The 20634-nt window shown below is 41.2% G+C and overlaps 1 protein-coding gene across 1 annotated transcript; it reads left to right on the top strand.

The window, feature by feature from the left end:
* Nucleotides 1-4964: 4964 nt before the first annotated feature.
* LAPTM4A (lysosomal protein transmembrane 4 alpha) lies at nt 4965-19069 on the top strand. Its single transcript, XM_069850583.1, has 7 exons — nt 4965-5115; nt 12526-12646; nt 14806-14882; nt 14970-15092; nt 16284-16379; nt 17677-17775; nt 18285-19069. Exons 1-7 carry the CDS (start codon nt 5017-5019, stop codon nt 18357-18359), a joined length of 690 nt encoding a protein of 229 aa, XP_069706684.1. The 5' UTR covers nt 4965-5016; the 3' UTR covers nt 18360-19069.
* The last annotated feature ends 1565 nt before the right edge of the window (nt 19070-20634 follow it).

Here is a 20634-nt window from a genome sequence, read left to right as displayed (position 1 = left end):
TCTCTTTTACAGGAAGCCACCAAATCTCCGGATTAGCATGTTTTCTTTTAGCAGAATCCATCTGGGAGAAAAAGGCTGGCAAAATTCATTAATACTGACTTCAGGATATCTAGGATTTCACTGTTGTGAGTCACCAGTAGGAAAGTTTCCCTCTTTAATAATTTATTTTAGGGTTCTTTTTCCCCCTCATTAATATGCTAATGCCTTGCTTTTACTAAAAAAAAAAAAAAGCCAATCCATGCTCTCAGCCCAGATATTTTTGACATCTTCTGCACCAGTTTCACTGATTTTTCTAAACACTGTTGAAGGGATCTGGTGTTCTGTACTGCAATATCTAAGTAAAGACATTCATTTCTCTGGGATGTTGAAAAATTTTGCTGGTTTGGTTTTAATTTTAAAATGGTTGGTTGGTGTGGAAAACAACCAAGTCCAAGAAGCAAAGTCAGCTTTCCTCTTTTATTTTTTATTTTTTTTATTCTATAATGTAGAGTAGCAGACACACACAGAGTAAAGTAACAAAAAAAAAGTTATAGAAGTAGGTTGTTACTGCCCTCATAGTCAAGCACTTTCCATTGGGGATAGAAGAGCTCCAAAATATCCTTGTATTCCCTGGCAAAGAAGTCACTGGACAGGGGCTTACTTGATGTCCCTATCACTTTTGCTGATCTTTGGGATCATAATAACCAAATAAAGCATAATAACCAGGTCAAGTCAGTTCATCTCAGTTTTCCCACCCCCAAACACAACAGCATTTTCATTATAAAGCGACATGAACTCTGCCTGTGGAGGTTATGTACAATTAGCAGCCCACGGTCTGTAGTTTCCCCTCACACACATAGAGCAAATGCTGAAGCACAACAGCATCTCATCTTTCATAACCAACCTGGCAACAGTACATTACATATAGAGAAGTAATGATTACAGTGTCACTCTAAACCATCTTTTAGGATAGGCTGAAGAATGGTGCAGAAGGGAGAGACTGTGGAAATAGAGAAATCAGCAAAAGAACAGTCTTGGTGCTGTATTGGTTTGACATCCTGCAGGTGTTGAACTTAATTTTTTGAAGAAGCTGAAGGAGAATGCAACCTGGCCTCTCATTTACCTGATCCTGCTATCACACATATGATTTTCAAATAAGATTATTCAAAAGTAATTTGGGTTTGGTAAAACATTGCTAGGTCCTCTCAAGACAGAAATTCAAATCTCCTGTCTAGACAGGGAATTTGAAAGCACTAACTAGTTTGGCTAATGAGAAACACCACGATAACAAAACTCCTTCCTTCCCTACCTGCTGAGAGGGAAGGAGTTAGGTGACATGCTGGTGAGGGAGTCCGAATCATTCTTTTGAAGCTTCTTCTGACTTGCAGAGGATTTTCATAGGACTTTCTGCTCTTACCATTGTGGAAGATTTGCTCCCGCAATGTCAAGGTCTTTTTGCTATTTGGGAAGAAACGTCTATCACCAGTACTCCCTGCCTCTCTGAGGTTTTGCTCTGGCTGCCATGGCTATAAGCTAAGCCTTTCAAGATTTTTAATATATTTAGCCTCTCTGAACTAGCAAAAATTAAGGCTTGGAGAGAAGGAAGTGTCTTGCCTGAGGTCCTCTGGGCTGCTTATGGTATGGAAGAACTGACATCTTTCTCAAAGGGTAGGACTAAAATCATTAACCTATTCTCTCTTCCCCGAAGTACAGGAAACAACGCGATCATTCTCATCTCTTTGTTGTCTGCAGGGTATAACAAGCAGTGAAGCTCAAGGGAATCACATGGATTTTTATTCTGAGCCTGGCTGACAAAGATATGAACACTTAATTAAGATTTCTTTCATCTCAAAAAATAGCCCTGACGATCTGAGCCTGACATGAGATCTGCCAGTGAAAGCAAAGTGTCCAACTGCAAGATCTTAGGTGGGACACTTGCCCTCACAAACAATTTGAATTGAGAATAGAAACTAGGTGTTTCCAGGTAGATTCCCTGACTCAGGCAAGAGGGTCCTGCTTTTTCTTTTGACTCACTCCAGTTCTGTGAATTCCTCTTTCACACAAGGACAGACCAACAAGGAGGAGAGCCTCTCTCAACTCCGCAGGAACAATGTAATCAATTCAGGCTCTCATGCTGCAGAAACAGTTGGCTTAGGTTTCCCAACATGCCATCCGTGAGAAAACGGGATTTTTTAAATGACTGGTTACACCAAAATGCACATTCCTTTTCTATTTATTTCTATGCATGCATGTATATTGATTAAAATTAGTCCGGTTTTGCTACATTGAATCGAATTTTGATAGGAATGATTGGATTCGATGATCTGATGGGTCTCTTCCAACCTGGTTATTCTGTGATTCTATGATTCTATGAACCGCTGATAATTAAGCATCTGTGCAAAGGACTGAGAACATTAGGAGCGCTAAAGAAACAAACAGTAGTTTATAACACAATCATGACAGCAGTCTTAGCAGCGCTTACAACATGTTTATTCAAAAATGAAACATGCCCTAAGGAAGAAAAACACTAAGTATGGAACACAGGGGATTTAAAATAAAAAGGTCACTTTTAAATACTTTAAGTAAATAATTTCAAACAACTCAGCAACAGCTCATGTTTAAAAATAGACTAAGGAGCTAAAACAATAAAACGTGTTAATTGTAGGGTCTGAAATATATCAAAAGGACAAGTACAGTCACCTTCACTAACTTCTCATTGGTCAGAGTGAAAAAAACTCAATATTGATACTGACATATGACATGCATCTTGGTGTATATATTTACAACAAATATTTATGGTTCTAGGAGTGTTTCAGATTGGTTGTACACAACCAAAAAGGAAATATTTGCAGCTGTGCCAGGGTTAAAATAAACTGTGTGCATATCTGTATCACCAGCTCAGGTTTACAAAACCCACCGGCTGTCCTTGGGTCAGAAGAAGTTTATAGGTCTTGTCCATATGGGAACAGGAGCCCTTGTGTCCAGGTGGTGGAGCAACCTCTTAGCACATACACATTGTGACGGCAGCACCTGGATTTATACACATTACTTCTAATTAACACATGAACCTGGCAGCACCTGCAGCTTTCAGTGGGACTAATGAAATATATCATCACCTACTCACAAACTGGGACTGACTAACAAAAAAGTGAAGTATCTCTGTGGATTAAAACCCACCTCTTCTGTTTACTCTCTTACCACGTATCCTTTTAGCATGTAACACACAACTAATAATTTAATCCAAGGAATTAATGCAGAAGAATAGCAAAAGGGATTAAGGGAATTAAACCCTGCACAGCACTGGCTGCTGTCAGCGAAAGCCGCGGGATGTTGGCAGTACTTCAAAGCAGGCCACTTTGGGCTCTATTAAGACTCACAGAATGGTTTGGGTTGGAAAGGGCCATGAAGGTCATGTAGTCCAACCCCCCTGCAGCGAGCAGGGACATCTTCAACTAGATCAGGCTGCTCAGAGCCCCATCCAGCCTGAAGCTGAATGTTTCCAGGGATGGAGCATCTACCACCGCTCTGGGAAACAGCTGCAAATGCTTCACCACCCTTAGTGTAAAATATTTCTTCCTAATACCTAGTCTAAACGTCTCCTCTTTTACTTTAAAAACATTATCTCTTGTCCTATTGCTACAAGCCCTGCTAAAAAGTTTTTCCCAATTTTTCTTATAAGCCCCCGTTAACCATTGGAAGGACGCAGTAAAGTCTTCTTGGAGTCTTCTCTTCTCCAGGTGGAACAAGCCCAGCTCTCTCAGCCTCTCTTCATAGGAGAAGTGTTATAGTACCATGGGATAGTCTGGGATGGAAGGGACCTTAAAGATCATCCAGTTCCAACCCCCATTCCATGTGATCCCCTGATTCTATGATTCTGATATTCTATGAATCTGTAATTCCGTGATTCTATGATTCTGAGATTCTATGACTCTGTGATTCTGTGATTCTATGATTCTGTGATTCTCAATGATCCGGTGGGTCTTTTCCAACCTGGTGATTCTATGATTCTAGGATTCCATGATGCTCTGACTCTAATTCTATGATATGACTCTTTAAGTGTGTGAGACTGTGACTCTGTGATTCTATGATTCTGTGACTAACTCAATGCTCCAATTCTATGATACTCTGTGATTCTGTGACTATGATTCCACGGTTCTATGATTCTGTGGTTCTATGATTTTGTGATGCTACGATTCTACGACTCTGGTTCTACGATTCTGTGATGCTGTGACCCTATGATCAGATCATAGAATCATAGAATCACCAGGTTGGAAGAGACCCACCGGATCATCGAGTCCAACCATTCCTATCAATCACTAAACCATGTCCCTCAGCACCTCGTCCACCTGTGCCTTAAACACCTCCAGGGAAGGCAAGTCAACCACCTCCCTGGGCAGCCTCTGCCAGTGCCCAATGACCCTTTCTGTGAAAATTTTTTTCCTAATGTCCAGCCTGAACCTCCCCTGGCGGAGCTTGAGGCCATTCCCTCTCGTCCTGTCCCCTGTCCCTTGGGAGAAGAGGCCAGCTCCCTCCTCTCTACAACCTCCTTTCAGGTAGTTGTAGAGAGCAATGAGGTCTCCCCTCAGCCTCCTCTTCTCCAGGCTAAACACCCCCAGCTCTCTCAGCCGCTCCTCGTAAGACCTGTTCTCCAGCCCCTTCACCAGCTTGGTTGCTCTTCTCTGAGGATGATTCTGAGGTTCTGCGATTCCTTCTCTCTGTCCCTATGATGCTGTGACCACACGATCAGGTGGCTCTGTACCCCTGCCCCTCTGCCCCCTGCCTCTCGGACATGGCAGGCTCAGCCCCGCCCCTCCACAGACCCCGCCTTCTTAAGCCCCGCCCCCTCGCAGACCCCGCCCCTCAGGCCCGCCCCCGCCGCCGGTGAGCGCGGCCTTTGCGCGCAGGGCGGGCGGCGATTGGTGGGCGGCGCTGTCAGTCACGCGTTGCCACGGCAACAAGGCTGTGACGTCAGCAGGGGGCGGGGCCGGGGGCGCAGGGGGAAGCGGCCGGAGCGCGAGCGGCCGCGCGGCCTCCGCCATGACGTTCAAGCGCGGCCGGGATCGCTTCTACAGCACACGGTGCTGCGGCTGCTGCCATGTGCGCACCGGCACCATCGTCCTGGGCACCTGGTACATGGTGAGAGCGGCGGCGGCCGGCGGGGTCTCTTCCTCCCCCCCCCTTCTTTTTCCTCCTTTCCTTCCCCTCCTTCTTTTTCCTCCTTTCCTTCCCCTCCTTCTTTTTCCTCCTTCCCTCTCCCCTCCTTTTTCCTCCTTCCGTCTCTCCCTCCTTTTTCCTCCTTCCGTCTCTCCCTCCTTTTTCCTCCTTCCGTCTCTCCCTCCTTTTTCCTCCTTCCCTCTCTCCCTCCTTTTTCCTCCTTCCCTCTCTCCCTCCTTTTTCCTCCTTTCTTCCTTCTCCTCCTTTGTCCTCCTTCCCTCTCCGCCTCCTTCTTTTCCCTCCTTCCTTCCTTCCCCTCCCCTCCTTCTTTTCCTCCCCCTTTTCCCCTTTCCCCCTTCCCCATCCTTCCTTTTCCCCCTTGCCCCTCCTTCCTTTTTCCCCCTTCCCCTCGCTCCTTTTTTTCCCCCTTGCCCGCTCCTTCCTTTCCCCCCCCTTCCCCTCGCTCCTTCCTTTCCCCCCCCTTCCCCTCGCTCCTTCCTTTCCCCCCCCTTCCCCTCGCTCCTTCCTTTCCCCCCCCTTCCCCTCGCTCCTTCCTTTCCCCCCCTTCCCCTCGCTCCTTCCTTTAGCCCCCCACTTCCCCTCGCTCCTTCCTTTTCACCCCTTTCCCCTCGCTCCTCCTTTTCCCCCCCTTCAGGAGGCAGCTGACATCGTGCTTTGTGCCCTGGGCCAGCTCAGGGGCACTGTATGAGTTTCCTGGGGTCCACCTTGGGCTTGCCAAAGCCATTTGTCCCATCGCAGCCTCCCTTGTTGTGGTTAAAAAAAGTAAAATGAGGGAAAAATTCAGGGCATTTTGAGCTCAGCCTCCAAGGGGTTGTCACTATTCCTGTTTCATTTTCTTAGATGAGAGGTGTAGGGTCTTTAATAAGTTTCAAACAGTACTGAGTGTGTCTTTGGTAAAAGAGAAGATGATAATGATCTCTTCTTTCTGGTGACCAGTGGGAGGCCTAGAGAGGATGGCAAGAACATGTGCCAGAGGAGGATTAGGTTGGACATTAGGAAAAGTTTCTTCACCCAGAGGGTGGTGGAACCCTGGAACAGCTCCCCGGGGAAGCAGTCATGACGCCAAGCCTGACAGTATTCAAGAAGCATTTGGACCATGCCCTCAGACACCTGGTGTGAATGTTGGGGCTGTCCTGTGCAGGGACAGGAGTTGGACTTGGTGATCCTTGTGTGTCCTTTCCAACCCGGGTCATTCAGTGATTCTGTTTGAGTAAACTGGAGGAAGATATGCGTGGAGGATAGGATGATAACATGCGGTTCTCCAGAGCGACATGTAACGTCTGGTGGGAAGGTGAGGGTCTTCAACAAGCAGAAGCCATGCTCGTTATGAAGAGCTTTTGAAAAAGGAAGTACGTGGTACTCTGCCTTCTCAACGCAGTGTTTGACGAGTGATAGGAACAGGCTTAGTTTCCAAAACACCTCTTGCTTGCTGACTGATGGGTGCTTTTTCTCTGTGAGAGAGCTGTGGTGGTGAAGCTGAAGTATTAAAGATTTAGTATTTATCGTAAAACTCTAGTTTTCAACCAAAGTAGAAACATAAAAACAAGCATGGGCAAGTTAAGGCTTGGAGCCTTAACTTCTCTTAGTTTCCGCAAGGGAGAAATTAGTTCCTCTTTATTGATTTCCTTCCTCTTACCCTCGTGGGCAGAAAAATATGATAATGATTTAAAAACATTGCATCATAGCTTTTCTGTTCTCCTGAAGATGTAACCAAAGCCTGTGTTCTCCTTCACAAGATTGTGTAAATGGAGAGTTCTGCATTCTTACATCTTGATATGAAGAATCCATGCACGGAAACTGCTTTTATGGGCATGGGCATTTAAATTTGGAGAGTTTCTAGTTTATCTTCAGCAAGTATGAGAAGTTCCCTTTTTTTTTTTTTGTTGTGGTATTGGTTCTTCCATTGACAAAATAAAATATACAGGCAACATTAAAATGGCAGGAGAGAGGAATGGAAGAAAAAGCAAGATAGGGGATGGGAAGTGTAACAAAACTCTAGGAAAGGAACATTTTTTCTTTTTAAAAAAGAAATTTGAAAAAATGTCTTGGTGTTCATCGAGTTCTGCTATTATTTGAAGTAAAATAGAAAAGTGAGGTCCGCTGTAGTATGGAACATCAGACTTGTTCTGAAAATCTGAAAAAACTTGCAGAAATCTTACCCTATGCTAAGGGAAGGGGATGAGGAATGTTTTTGGTACATAATAAATTGTTAACAGTAAGGAGACACTCATCCTTGTTACGAAACAAATGCGCTGCGCTGCCTTTCCTACTTTTGTTTCCTGTTGGTCTGAGTATCTAGAAACCCAGGAGCTTGGTGGAGGCAGTGGGCAGGGTTGTGCTTTCCCAGGCCACAGACTCAGCAGTACTTCCAGTTTCTGCTTCACATGCTGTTTCATCTTATTGCCTGGATGCAGCACTTCCTCCTCCTTTCTGATTCTGTTGAAATATCTAATGCTTATGGACGTTGAAAAGTACGCTGGTGGCTTCAGAGGTGGCTTCAGAGGTGGCGTGGGGCCTGAAGCAAAGTGTCCCTTTGATCTCTCATAACTGTAACGGACTCGGGGGAAAAATATAGTTGAATTCAGGGTAGCAGCGTGCATGCAAAGTACTTCATAGCTCCGTTTTTCTATAAACTCTATCAAACACTTTGTTAATCTGCACATTGAAAAGAGTTTATCCAGCCTTTCCCAGCTGTCAGCTGGGAAAAGGTGATAACTCCTGTAAGTCTGATAGCCCTTTGAGGTGAAATAGGGCGTTGCCCTGGACTCTTAGGTGGTCTTGCCTACTGCTTTAAGTCTAAATTCAGCTATAATTCATTCCTCTTGAAAGTAAACTACAATTCAGACAGTGAAAATTAATGTTTGTCAGCAGAAAGATAAGTTAAAAAGAAAAATAAATTAAACAGCCTAGGGTATGTCAGCTTATTTAGATATGCTATTAATTAACACACCGTTTAAGCATGTCACTAACTTCAGTCTTTCAGACTCTAGCTTCTGATAAGTATTTCTAAACCAATTTAATAGTTTATGCTTGTAAGTTACTGTGGGACAAACGGTAAGAACTTTTTGATATTTTTTTTTTTTCTTGCAAGGGAGGTAGCTTTTTAGTGGGGGAGTTCAACAATAGCTTTGTGTTCCTGAAAATCTTGGTCAGCTTGTATTTACTGGATACACTGTGTTCTCGTGCTGTGCAAGCCTGAAGGAATTTGATACCAAACATAAAATGGAGTCTGGTAGCAATCTACTCCAGATGTTTCAGTAAGATAAGAGTTTGGGCTATTTAAGATGTGCATTTGTCTTATGTAACTAATTAGACGTTTTCCTTGCTTATTATTTGTATACTTTTAATTGTGCATCTAATCAACTCGTCTCCTCACTACAACAGTTCTATCGCTGCCCTGTACTTCTGCGAGTCTAGAAAGAGCAAGGACATTCTCTTCTAAAATGTCTGCTGTTGATGCTGTGTGATCAAACTGCGTCTTTCAGGCGTGCTCCGTGTTCTACCGCTGTTTTCGATAAATAGATAAAACTGTATTTGCGAAAAGATGAGTTAAGAAGATTTCTAGCAGATTCATGCTTGAGTTCCAGGACTAATATAGTTTGGTTTAGTCTGCAACACCCACTACTGTTCTGTATACGAAGGAAAAAGAAACCTCCTATTCCTAGCTCCATAATTGCAAGTGCGTGGCTTTGAAGTTTGTTTCTTCCTGTAAGCTTTCTTATTGGGTGCAACACTTTCCAGAAACGGGAAATGTGAACGCAGCCCTGGCAAAAATCAGATCAGAGTTCAATAAACAGTCTAAAAGTAAGAGCATTGTTTTGGAGGGAGGGGCTTTCTCATTCTGGCAGCAAACTTCAGCAACGGAGTCAAAATGATGCAATTGCTACTGGTTAGCAGGAGGGTCAGGGTGAACTCTGGAGTCTTTTGTTCAGTGAACAACACTTCCAGAAATGAAAGAAGGTAACTGGTCTCGGTCTAACCTTGACAGTGCTAATTTAAAATTATTCTTTTTCATTTTTTATTATTTCAGTAAAATAATGATTAAAAAAAGTCAACCCCCTATCTTGGTTTGTTTCGTCAGGGACACATTTAAGGAAAAATATTGCACAAATGAGAGGAAGTGTAGCACTGCAAGGCAATTTCCCTCTTCTTTGGTACTCATAAAAGGAAATAAGCAAATCATAAGTAGGAATTCCTGGTTCTGTCCAAGACGTTTAGTCATTCGGAGTGCTTGGGGTAAATGTAGCCTTCGCGTTCAGGCCTCTGGAGAGTGAAAGCACTTTCATGATTAAGCATTAAATGTGTACCATAGAGATAAAGCTCACTAATTAAAAAGCTAATGCTTGTTGTAGTCCCAGTCTTTTGAGTTCTGATCATATGGGGAGCTGATATTTCTGTTACCAGTTTGTAATAGATGCTGACTTTACTCACTATTGGATTTTTAATTTTTATAGAGCTACACCAAACTTCCATTACACTCAATGATGTAAGTTATAAGAGTAAAATATACTTCTTGAACTAATACAAAACTGAAGTATTTTCATCTTAACAGAAATATCTTTCGAATAAGAATTTCAACATGCATTTTGTAATTGATTTTATTGTTTGTTTTACTTCCTAACAAAAAAAAGCTGAGGATGGGGACGTGGGATTTCTGAGGTATTATCTCAGAATGCTGCACTATCCACTGACTGCTGGCTTGTCAAGATTTGGTGGGTGTATTTGAGGGGTAGTGATTTTAATCTTCAGGTTACACTGACCTGTGCTACATTTTTTTCTGACTCCTCAATGTAGACCATTTGTGAACATATTTTGTTTCTGCTGAGTATATTCTTTTACGCCTTGCAATCCGAACGATTCTCTTGCTGGTAGTCACACTGACTATGAAGTTGAGACAAGCCTTTGGTGTTGCTGTTATCAAGCTTAATGGTAGCAGTTAAAATATAAGCTCTGGTTTTGTGCTTAAAAGGGCCGCTAATTGTTGCTGGTACCTCTTAATTGAAATCCAAATGTTGAATATGTTGAGTTGCTTAGTGCTGTAATAGGATTCACAAATAGCAGTAATAGAGTATTGGAAGTTCAGGGATGTTAATTGACAGAGGTTTGGGTTTGTTGTTATCTGGGATTTTTTAAAGTTGTTATTTTTATTCTGTCTCACTGATCCTAATAGATTGGATTTTGAATGACTCTTAATTTCCTGTTTTCATTGCATGCCGTTTCAGGTTGACAAAATAAAACTCCATACTTTCAGCTGTGCTCAGTAGCTAGTGAAATTGCTAAGAACATTTCTATGGTAAATAGAACCATGGATAGGAGGAAAATTGAGAAAGTGACAAATATAGGGTCACAGTCTCACAGTTCCCAGGCATTCAAGTTCTTCCGTACTTTATTAATTCAAGTGCTGCTTACTCTATCTCGAGGCAGATAGCCTATCATGGCAGTGAAACTCAGTATTGAAGTAATAATGTCTTTCATCCTGGACTTTATCTTTCAGTTAAAGCTATGACTGTATATAAACAGTAAATGATTTAGCTAGAATTGAAAATGTCTCCTTGTGTTTTATGAAGTAGAAATCAGTATTTCAACTGCCAAAGATCTGAACCTTTTCATAGGCTTTTTAAAACAAGTATAGGGCAGGAACTTATTTTGAAAAATATAGGTTGATATCTCTGGCTCACTTAGAGAGGAGATAGAAGACTTGCAAGTACATTGAGAGCAGAAAGCCAGAGCAGAGAAGGATGAAACAGAAGTGATGAGACAGTACAGTATTTCATGCTTTTGAACAGTGCTGAAGCAAAATAAAAGTTTTGGACAAGTGGCAGGTGAGGACTTGAGTTTGCCCTGTAGGAAATGTCTTGCAAGGAGGGAAAATATGTGCATTTCAAAACTAAATATACTGGTGTCTAAACTTAGTTCTTTACTGCCAGCTGTACTTGTTGTATTTTTGTTTCAAGACATAAAATGGAGGATAAAGTGGCTGAAAGTAGCTGGAATTCCTGTGAAGTTTGCATAATACACAACGGCAGGTTAGTGTTCCTACAAAACAATCAGCTGTGATCTCACTGAAGGGTCCTTTTCAGTAGAGAGATTACCAAGCTTGTCACTACGATATCCCTAAACCTTAGGAAAAAGAACAAAACTCAAACAAACCCTTTTTTTTAAAAAAAAGAAGCTTGTAGGAACTGTGTGTTTATAAGCCAGAAATGCCTTTTAAATGTTTGAAAGCTTTTTTCCTTACTGAAAACTTCAGTAATTGTGTGTAGATTTGCCCCTATTACTATAATTGACTCCTGGAACCAAGCCAGTAAAAGAAGAAATATCTGGCAAATATTCTTAAGTTGTGAGAAACTGCAAACCAGTTAGCTTCTTTTTCTTTTGATTGTAAAAGATCCTGCTGGTGGTGGTGACCGTACTGAACGCTGGTTGGAAAACAACTGCAGTTTCAAAATACTGTCATGACTTTTTTGTTACGCAGTGTCTACTTTGGCCCGTCTTTCCAGATATTAATAACAGAAACTATGCCCCTGTAAATCTTGAATAGGCTATTAATGCTGTGAAGGCAGTTTTGCAGAGGTTTAAGTACTTCTAACTCTTTGAGCCCTTAGTGTTACTGAAAGCATTTCTGGTACATACCAAAATGTGGAAAGACAAGTCTGTTAATGGCAGTGTAAGTGCGGAGGAGGACTGGGAAGCATGTAGCCACTGCTGAATCATACAGTTTTGCTGTTCAATCTTTGTGTGAGATTTTTTTTTTCAGCTTCACCTATGTTTGCGTAGCCTTTCTGATAAGGATTAATGCGGTGTTAATAAATGACGTAGGAAGTGGGGGGGAGGTGGTTCTCCCCGGCTTGTATTAAAACTAACATGGGAGAAACGAAGAACCAAGCTGCGTTTGAGAATTAGAGCTGTAGTGGAAATTTTGTCTCATAGGCTCCGTATTTACTGTGTGATGCATTCGCATCCCTTTGTACTGCTTGCCCCCAGTACTGTTCCTCATTGTGTCTATTACTGTACCTTTTCCTTCCTGGCCTCTTTTAACTGTTTCCATTCTTTCATTTCACAAATCTATACATTTATCATGCAACATCAGTTCAACTATGTAATTTAATCCCTACAACCCCTATCCATCTTCTTAAGTGCAAAGTTATTTACTTGTGATTCTTGAAAACTATCAAGTGTCCAGTGTTTTAGTAGCTTAAATTAGGTTGAAATTTAAGTTGTGTTCTTTTTTTTCTTAGGTTGTTTTTTAATTCTGCATAGACAAAGCAAAGATTTTATTTCTAACTAAAATAAAATATTTATTAGTGTGTCTTTAAAAGATCATGGCTGTAGCAGTGTAAATAACCTTTAGGTAACTGTGATCTTTCTCAGGTGGTGAACTTGCTGATGGGCATCTTGTTGACAGTAGAAGTGACTCATCCAAATATAGTGCCAACTGTTGATATCCAGTATGAAGTCATCGGAAATTACTATGCTTCTGAGAGAATGGCTGGTAGGTGTATAACTCTGTGTCTGATTAGAAAAAAGAGCATGTAGAGCCGAGGTGTATTTGCCTTACGCTAGTGTGTAATGCATGCATTCAGCTTTTAAATACAGTTGTCTTGTTTCCTGAATGTTTCTTTAATTATTCTGGGATTGAGGTCTTCTACAAGAATAAAAAAGCCTCCTTATATGGAACGTTTTTTTTTTTTTACTTTATATTACTCTTTAAGCGTCTTAAACTGTAAGATTTCTAAAGATTTCTTGCCCTTCTAATGCTTTGACTGTTGAAATATGTGTGGAACATCACTAATTCACTTTCTCCATAAACACTTGCTAACCTCTGCTGTGTCAATAAAACAAAAAAAGTAGAAAACTATTTTTAAAGTGGTGATCCTCCTAGATTAAGGAAAGAGCTTACAGGTATTGTGTATAAGTTTACTAAGAAGAAAACCATGCCATCTTTCTAAGAAAAGAGGAAGAATTTGGATGCTAAGTCTTGAATGAAGCCAAAGTATTAATCTAAGTAGTTTGATGTACAGAACGCATCATGAGCAGAATTAAACCAACTTTCCTCTCTGTTGTTACAGATTAAGCTTATGATGTGTACAAGTGTAATGAGTATCAAACTATTGTCTGTAGTGACCAAGTTTCTTAACTCTAGTATGACATGTAAACTCGTGCACATGCTTTGTTTTTCTTGTTTTCAAATGTGCAAAAGCATGTTCGATTTGGCCCTCTTAATGTGTCTCATCTCAGTCTGTTACATTACACTAAAAGTTAGGGAGGGACAGGTCCAGTCTGGAGCAAAGATAAGCAGTACAGCGCAAATCCAGACTTTGAGAGTTTTGGTTTAGTCTTCAAATTAGTTGTTTATGCCCAAAGTTGAAGATCTGTCAGTTCTGACTTGTGTCAGTAACTCAAGCTTCTTAGTAATGAAATAAGAGTGAGAACAAGGACCAAATACTTAATAAAATCTAGATAATAATTAAAATTACAGCAGGTATCTGTAAAATGCCATGTGTTTTGTAGCAAATGTTGTACTTGGTAGCCTTAAGCTCATATGACTGAGGGATAATTCTAAAGGTGCTTTCTCCACTCTTCAGTGTAAAGTGACTATCACATGCTGTTATGATTGTTGTTACCCATGTTGGAATATGGGCTAGAGGGTTTGCGTGTGTGAAGGGATATTACAAATCTGATTGTGCTTGTGGGTATTGTGAGTAACAATTCCTCAGAAATAACCCACACTTGGTTGGGTTGGTTGCTGCTGAGTACTTGGGGCTCTCTGATCAATGCAGTGCATCTCTGTACATAGATATTATTATCTTCTGCTGAATTAGGTATGAAAGTGCTTCTGCAACTTATGGTTTCAAATCGGTTGCAGAGTAGAAAGTTGCGATTCTCAGATCATCTGCTCCAGGCACCGGAACCACAACAGTTTGGCTTCAGTGTTGCTAAAAACATTAACTTGCCACACCTCTAGACTCAAGTTGGTTTCTTTCTCTGTGTTTAAAAATGTAAACTGTGCTTGTTGGAGTAGAACCACTATAATCTAACTTTGGAAAGCAGCTGTGCTTCTGTCATCACTAACTGTGATGCACAAGAAGAATTTTTATCGTTTGGTTTCCATGACTGTCCTGGATTCCGCTACCATTTGGCTTCTGTTCAGCTGCCTTTTCTTGTAAATAATGGGACACCTTCCACACAGTGATTTCCTATTTTCCTTAGAGTTACTGACAGAGCAGAGCTACTCCCACTGCCAATGACCAAATTACGTAATCAAACCATTTTAAAGTCTAAAGGTTGGCACTGTGCTAGCTTCGCTTAAAATTCTTTCCAGTTGTAATGTTAATCACTCACATACTTCTAGCACTGACATATATTGCAAATCAGGATCATTATGTTGCATTACTATCAAGCTGTGTCAGGCTTCTAATTGGTATGTCTGAGCTGTATTCAGGCAGAGGGATTTTTCCAAATGCCTACTAGTTTTCTTGAAGTGGATCTTTCCTGTGAGCAGAGATCAGAGTTACTCAATTCTGCTGCCTGTTTACACAGATGAAATGGCTTAGAAGAGATCATAGGAATGGATAGAGCTTGGGTACCTGTCAGCCGCAGTGTGACAACGTCAGGAAATGACTCATGTTTATTGTTTTTCTTTTAATGCAGAAAATGCCTGTGTTCTGTTTGCTATCTCCCTCCTCATGTTCACAATCAGTGCAATGATGGTGTATGGCGCGATTGCTGTAAGTATGTTTAGTCTGTGGTTTTAAAGTTGCTGCTTGAATTTTTCATTAGATACCTTACAGGCTGCTGCTTTTTTTTCTTCTTAGCATCGTGTAGGTTGGCTGATCCCATTTTTCTGTTACCAACTCTTTGACTTTGTGCTCAGTTGTTTGGTTGCCATCAGTTCTCTAACCTACCTGCCCAGAATCAAGGATTACCTGGATCAGTTGGTAAGTGTTTGTTCAAATTAAACTTTGGTTGAATTGGACAAGTGAATGAGCTGTAGTTACCTTCCCGTGCATAAGAAAGGAATTCTGACTGTGCCAGCCATAGGGGACGATTGCCAGGGTGTTACGTGGTTATGTGATGGAGAGCTTATCAGAAGTGGAAGGGCTGAAGGTGTCAGTGCTCCCTAAAAAGGAGAGCCACGGAGAGAAAATGAAGAATTGTGGTGGGAGTTGTAGGTCTAAACTGTCTCTACTACATTTGCACTTGAAACAAAGATGTTCCAAACCCTTTAAGCATGTGATTCTGTGGCAGGTTTGCTACTGCAGATTAAAAATGTGTTGACCCTTATTTGTTTGGTGAAGGGAAAGAAGAGTATAGGTGAGGATTTATATGAGGTAGGGTCCTACAGTGTTTTGGGATGGAATCTGAGATTCTGAGGGTTCCTTTTAGACTCTATATGTTTCTCCTCATTTTGAAACAATATCTTCGAAGGAGACTGTAACGACATCATTAGCACTGCCCGTATTTTAAGTTCGAGAAGACTTAGTGGATGGAGTGCATTTGTCAGTTAACGGGATCACAAGCTCTTTGTGGCTGGTGTTTAGATCTGTTCAAGCAGATGTTTAAAACAACGTCCTTTTAAAAACAGAGATAAAAAATGGATTGGTGTTGGAGGGAGATTTTATCACTGTGGTCAGGGAAAGAAGAGTCTGAAATTTGCAGAAGCTCTGTTTTGGCTCTTCTGAAGTTTGGGGGCAACATTTTTCCTCTGCTCTGTGCATGTGTGTGTTACTGGTTGGACTGACAGGAGGTAATAATGCTAAGTCATTAAAAGTTATCACGTACAGGACACTAAGTACAAATGCTATGCTGCAGCTGTTTAAAAAGGAAATTTCATGGGTATCAGTCTTAACTGGGGACGTAACATGGACAGTATAAGGCTTCTGTATACATAACACTTTTCTGTAGTGATCTGTTCCTGCAGGACAGAGGCAAGATAAATAGTGTGCTTTGTGGGAGGATAAAGAAGAAACTAATGAGAAATTGAACTTTTTGTTGTTTCTAGGGAGCTAGTTTACCCAGGAATTCTTAATTTTCTGTGAAGCTTGGATATAATTGTTACATCTGTAATTGTGCAGTATTTGTTGCTTATATTCTCCCCTTCCCTCCCTTCCCTGTTTTTTTTTAACTAGCCGGATTTCCCTTACAAAGATGATCTGCTTTCCTTGGACTCCAGCTGTCTCTTGTTCATTGTTCTGGTGTTCTTTGCCTTATTTATCATTTTAAAGGTAAGTTAAAGCTTAAGCACTTGTCTGTTACAAGAGTCACTATATTAAAGGGCCATCAATTTCATTTAAACTTCAATGCTGAATTGAGAACTCAGCTGGCTTCTTAATGCTGAATAAAGAACTTCTGTGAGCAGAATTGTGAGAATGGTCGATTACGGTGTGACTGAAGTCTTATATTTTGTGTACTGGTGTCTTCAACTAACTTGTTTGTATGCAGTGGGGCATGTTTATGCAGCTCTGCCCCTCCTGAGTAGGAAGTAGGAATGCACAGACTTCAAATACCATCTTTTTGCATACGTGGAGATAAATTTAATATTTGTAATTAAGCTTGTAATAAACCAAGATTGAGTTACTGTATACAAGTTTTGTAAGTAAAAATTGTAAAGTCTCTCGCTGTGCCTAACAAGCCAAGGTGCGTGTTTTGGAAGGAGGAAATGCATAGGTTAACTCAGATACATATTTCTTCCTACTGAAGGGTGTTATGACCAGTTTTTTTCTTTTTGAATATCTAAGTACAGAGGCATTCATTTGAATTACAAAAACTTGTGCAGGCGAAGCATATTAGAGAAAGGAGTTGATCACATACATTGGCTGTGACAATATTCCTTTATTTGATTTGGACTGAATTTAAGAAAAAAAATGAAGTAAAGAAAAAGTGTTTTATTCATTCTCTATGCTTTCCACAAGAGGAATGTCTGACTCGGGGGAGTGGAAGCCAAATACTGGAGGTGATATTTTTGCATTGATTGAGAAATTTAGTATCTTGGGTATTACCATGTGCTAATTTGCCAATGAAAAATTCAGAGAGATTTTTATTACGCAGTTTAATTAAGAAAAAATCAAGTCCAGGCTATTTCCTTGCCTACACCTGTTACGTGTCCATGCCCTCTCCTTTGCACAGGTAGTTGGACAAATGGGAATGCAAACTCAGGAGGGATGGGGTTGTGCTGTTGGCCTCTCCTCCTCCTGTCCCGTTTGGGCTGAGATCCACAGAAGCATAAGCCAGTTAAGGATTAATTTGATTAGCAGCGCTGTGGCAGGTAGCAGATTAGTTGAATGGATCTGTGGATTCTTTTGCTAAAACCTGTGTGGCTCATACCGAGTGACTGTGATAGCAAAGCCCAATGGGGATCCACAGAGGCACGTAGCTAAATCTGTGAAATAGCAACTGTTCCTCAGATACGTGTTAACTAAGTTGATTTATGCTTCTTTTTGTCATATGAATGTAATCCAACATCTGATTTCTGAATCGACTAATGCACATGCGATCGTTAAAAAGAGAAATCTCTTCTTTCAGGCATATCTTATTAACTGTGTATGGAACTGCTACAAATACATTCTCAACAGAAATTTGCCAGAGATAGCTGTGTACCCTGCTTTTGAAGCTCCTCCACAGGTAAAACTTCTTTTTGAGATAAAATGAACTGGCATCGTTTAATTTTGAGGGAGAAAACCACCATATCCATGTCTTTACAAGCTTTCTAAACAAAGACTGGAAAGATTAAAAAAGTTAGTGGCTAATGATACTGTGGGTTATTGTTGATACATTTTTATACTGCATAAAATAGGAGGTTTTATAGAGAAAAGCATTTGAATGTTTTTCTTGTAGCAGTGTGAAGCTTTCTAATTGCACCAGTCAAAGCTTTCCTTGCTGCTCTGCAAAACCAAGAGATGATGGGGCGGCATGAGTGTCCTAGGGTCGGGTTTGGCAGGGCAGCAAACTGCTGCTGCACCTTCTTTCACTTCCTCACAAACTCTCTAGAAACAGCAGCAAGTTCTTCTTAAAATCACTTGCCTGCAATAGAGGATTTAGTTGCTGATTGGGGACGTATGAGTTTGTTCTGGGTGGTTTTTTTCTCTAAACCTTCTGCATTAATCTCTTCAAAATGTCTTTCTTCTTTTTAGTATGTTCTGCCAACCTATGAAATGGCAGTGAAGATGCCTGAGAAGGAACCTCCACCTCCCTACATACCTGCCTGAAGCGATTCGTGTTAATTAAACATCTGTACCAGCTTCCTGGGGGTTTTGTCTTTTAATCTTGCAAAACTGCTTAAGTAATAGAAATATTCAGGGCTTTAGGAGCAAACTGTTCTGTTTAAAATACGTTTGATATAAACTTACTAAGCAAAACACATTTGGGAGTGATTTTGTTTGCTTTAATTTTTGTTCTCCTTAATGCTCTTAAACATTTTATTGCCTTAGGGCCTTATACTGCAAGAACTTATGCATGTGACTAACTTGTGGCTTTTAATAATACCGACTGAGCCAACCTATGGTTGAAGTTAGCTGCAATTATAAGTGTCTGCAGGATTGTGCCCTTAATTTATATTAATTTTTTTGTAAAGTAGTTCATAAAGACAATCTGATCATGCAGCAAAACAACAGTTTGCCTTTATTGATTTTTTTGAGGGGGAGGGGTTTTGAATGTGGTATATACGTGACTTTTTTTACTTTGCACTTTTCTCATACGTTATCTTATCTTTATTGTGGTTTGTTTTGGTTATCCTATGTCTCAACACATAGTACTCTTCAGGAAGAAGTGAGGATGGCACAGGAGTTGTCTTACAATGTGCTGTGAATGCAAGAAAAGATTAATAGAAATGTTGAAGATGGTTGCATGCTTCTAATCTTATATGTATTTTCTTCTTTGTGATAAATGATACTTAATTAAATCTTTTAAGAAACGTTTACCAGTAGTCTTGGGTGATTTGTTTGGGTTTAAAGTGATTCAGCGTACAGCAGGTTGTCCCACACTATGTGCAGCTTAGTGAAATCTGGCTTCCTACAGGTCATCCAGAGGTTGATCTGTGTTCTTCAGCTTAAAGTTCTTCTGTGGGTGGAGAACATGGATTCCTTTTAATGTTTAATGTGTTGTCCTTTAATTGTCTGGTTGCTGGAGGCTTCTAGCCCTTGGGGCAAATCTGATGAGCTCAGGCATTAAAAGCAGGACAGACCCCCTGTAGGACTACAACATGATTTACATTGGAAAACATCCCAAGTTGTTGGACAAGTGCCATAACTTCAGACCTGTTCTTCAAAAAAAAAACCCTCAATCAAAACAAAAAAAGTACGAACGACTTTCTACCATTCCTCCTCTGTAGTGAGAGGTAAAAGATAATGTATCTGAAGAACAAATGGCTTTCTGCTTTGGAAGGTAAAAGGGATCCGGGATTAAACTTTGGGGAAAAGGATTCAAATTTCTATACCATACAGGTTGTTGATTATCCCATCTATTCAAGTACATACCTCCTTCCTGTCGTCCACCTGCCCCCCAACATGTTTAAAAATGATCCTGCTATTGGTAATAGGTTCTTCAGTTTTCTCTTTATCAAAGTTGTCATGGGTGTGGGCACCTTCAGCTGCGGTGGTGTAAGAACTGCATCTACAACTAGTAGACCCTGGCTGGGATCCAGTATTTGGCAGCAGTAGGCACTGCGTGAAGTTCATGCTTGGAGCTGCAGCCCCCTCTAGGAGACAAAAGCTGTTTTACTCCACTGAACTTCTCTCCCGTGGCATTGGAATGGAAGGTGTTCCATCTTCCCTGATTTTGTCTGCAGGACTAGTGAATGTGTGATCGTGGCCTCTTCTGCTCTGCAGTCACGATAATACTTGCTGAGGTGAGGGAATACCTGCTTGGGACTGTGCTGAGGGTGAGGTGTGAGGCTGCGGGGGGTCCTGTTCTAAATCGGAACTTATTGTTCCCTGTGGAGATGAAGGGGGAAAGGACAGTCCTGCAGTCCAACTGCAGGTGTGGTAAAGGTGTCTTCCGAAAGATCGCTGGGGATCTTAGTGGATTTGTGGCCTGAACTGTGTTCTGTTAAAGCTTCCGGCTGCTTCACATGGAACAGGTGGGATTTGCAATGCCAAGGAGTAGACAAAATGAGCTCGGTTTGGTTTGACAACCAGGAAGGCAATTTCTTATTAAAGAAACTTTGCATTAAACCTTGCTGCAGCTTCCTGCGGGAAGTGGCAGTATTTGCAGTGCCAGGAAGCAGACAAAACGCCCCCAGTTAGGCTTGCCCACAAGGAAGGCAGGTCTCTGTGCCTTGGTGATTGCACTGTGAGCTTTTTATCCCTTTCTTTGCAAACGCTGCCCTGAAGATAAAGCCTTGAGGCTCGAAGTTAGTGGACCTGGATCAAATCACTCCAGGGGAGGGAGGAGGAGTGAGTTTGCGTTTCAGCTCATGGGGTTCTGAGGTTTGGATCGTGCCCTTACTTTGCAGCATGCTGGAACTCGATGACTTCTAAGGTCATA

This window comes from Phaenicophaeus curvirostris, chromosome 2 (genome assembly GCF_032191515.1).
Source record: "Phaenicophaeus curvirostris isolate KB17595 chromosome 2, BPBGC_Pcur_1.0, whole genome shotgun sequence".
Lineage (NCBI taxonomy): Eukaryota > Metazoa > Chordata > Aves > Cuculiformes > Cuculidae > Phaenicophaeus > Phaenicophaeus curvirostris.
Note: the sequence above shows the minus strand (reverse complement) of the source record. Positions and strands in the feature narration are given on the sequence as shown.

Coding starts and splice junctions, on each gene's coding strand:
- LAPTM4A (XM_069850583.1), top strand. CDS start 5,017: ATGACGTTCAAGCGCGGCCGGGATCGCTTCTACAGCACACGGTGCTGC. Junction 12,647..14,805: donor TGCTTCTGAGAGAATGGCTG/GTAGGTGTATAA, acceptor CTTTTAATGCAG/AAAATGCCTGTGTTCTGTTT. Junction 17,776..18,284: donor CTTTTGAAGCTCCTCCACAG/GTAAAACTTCTT, acceptor TCTTCTTTTTAG/TATGTTCTGCCAACCTATGA.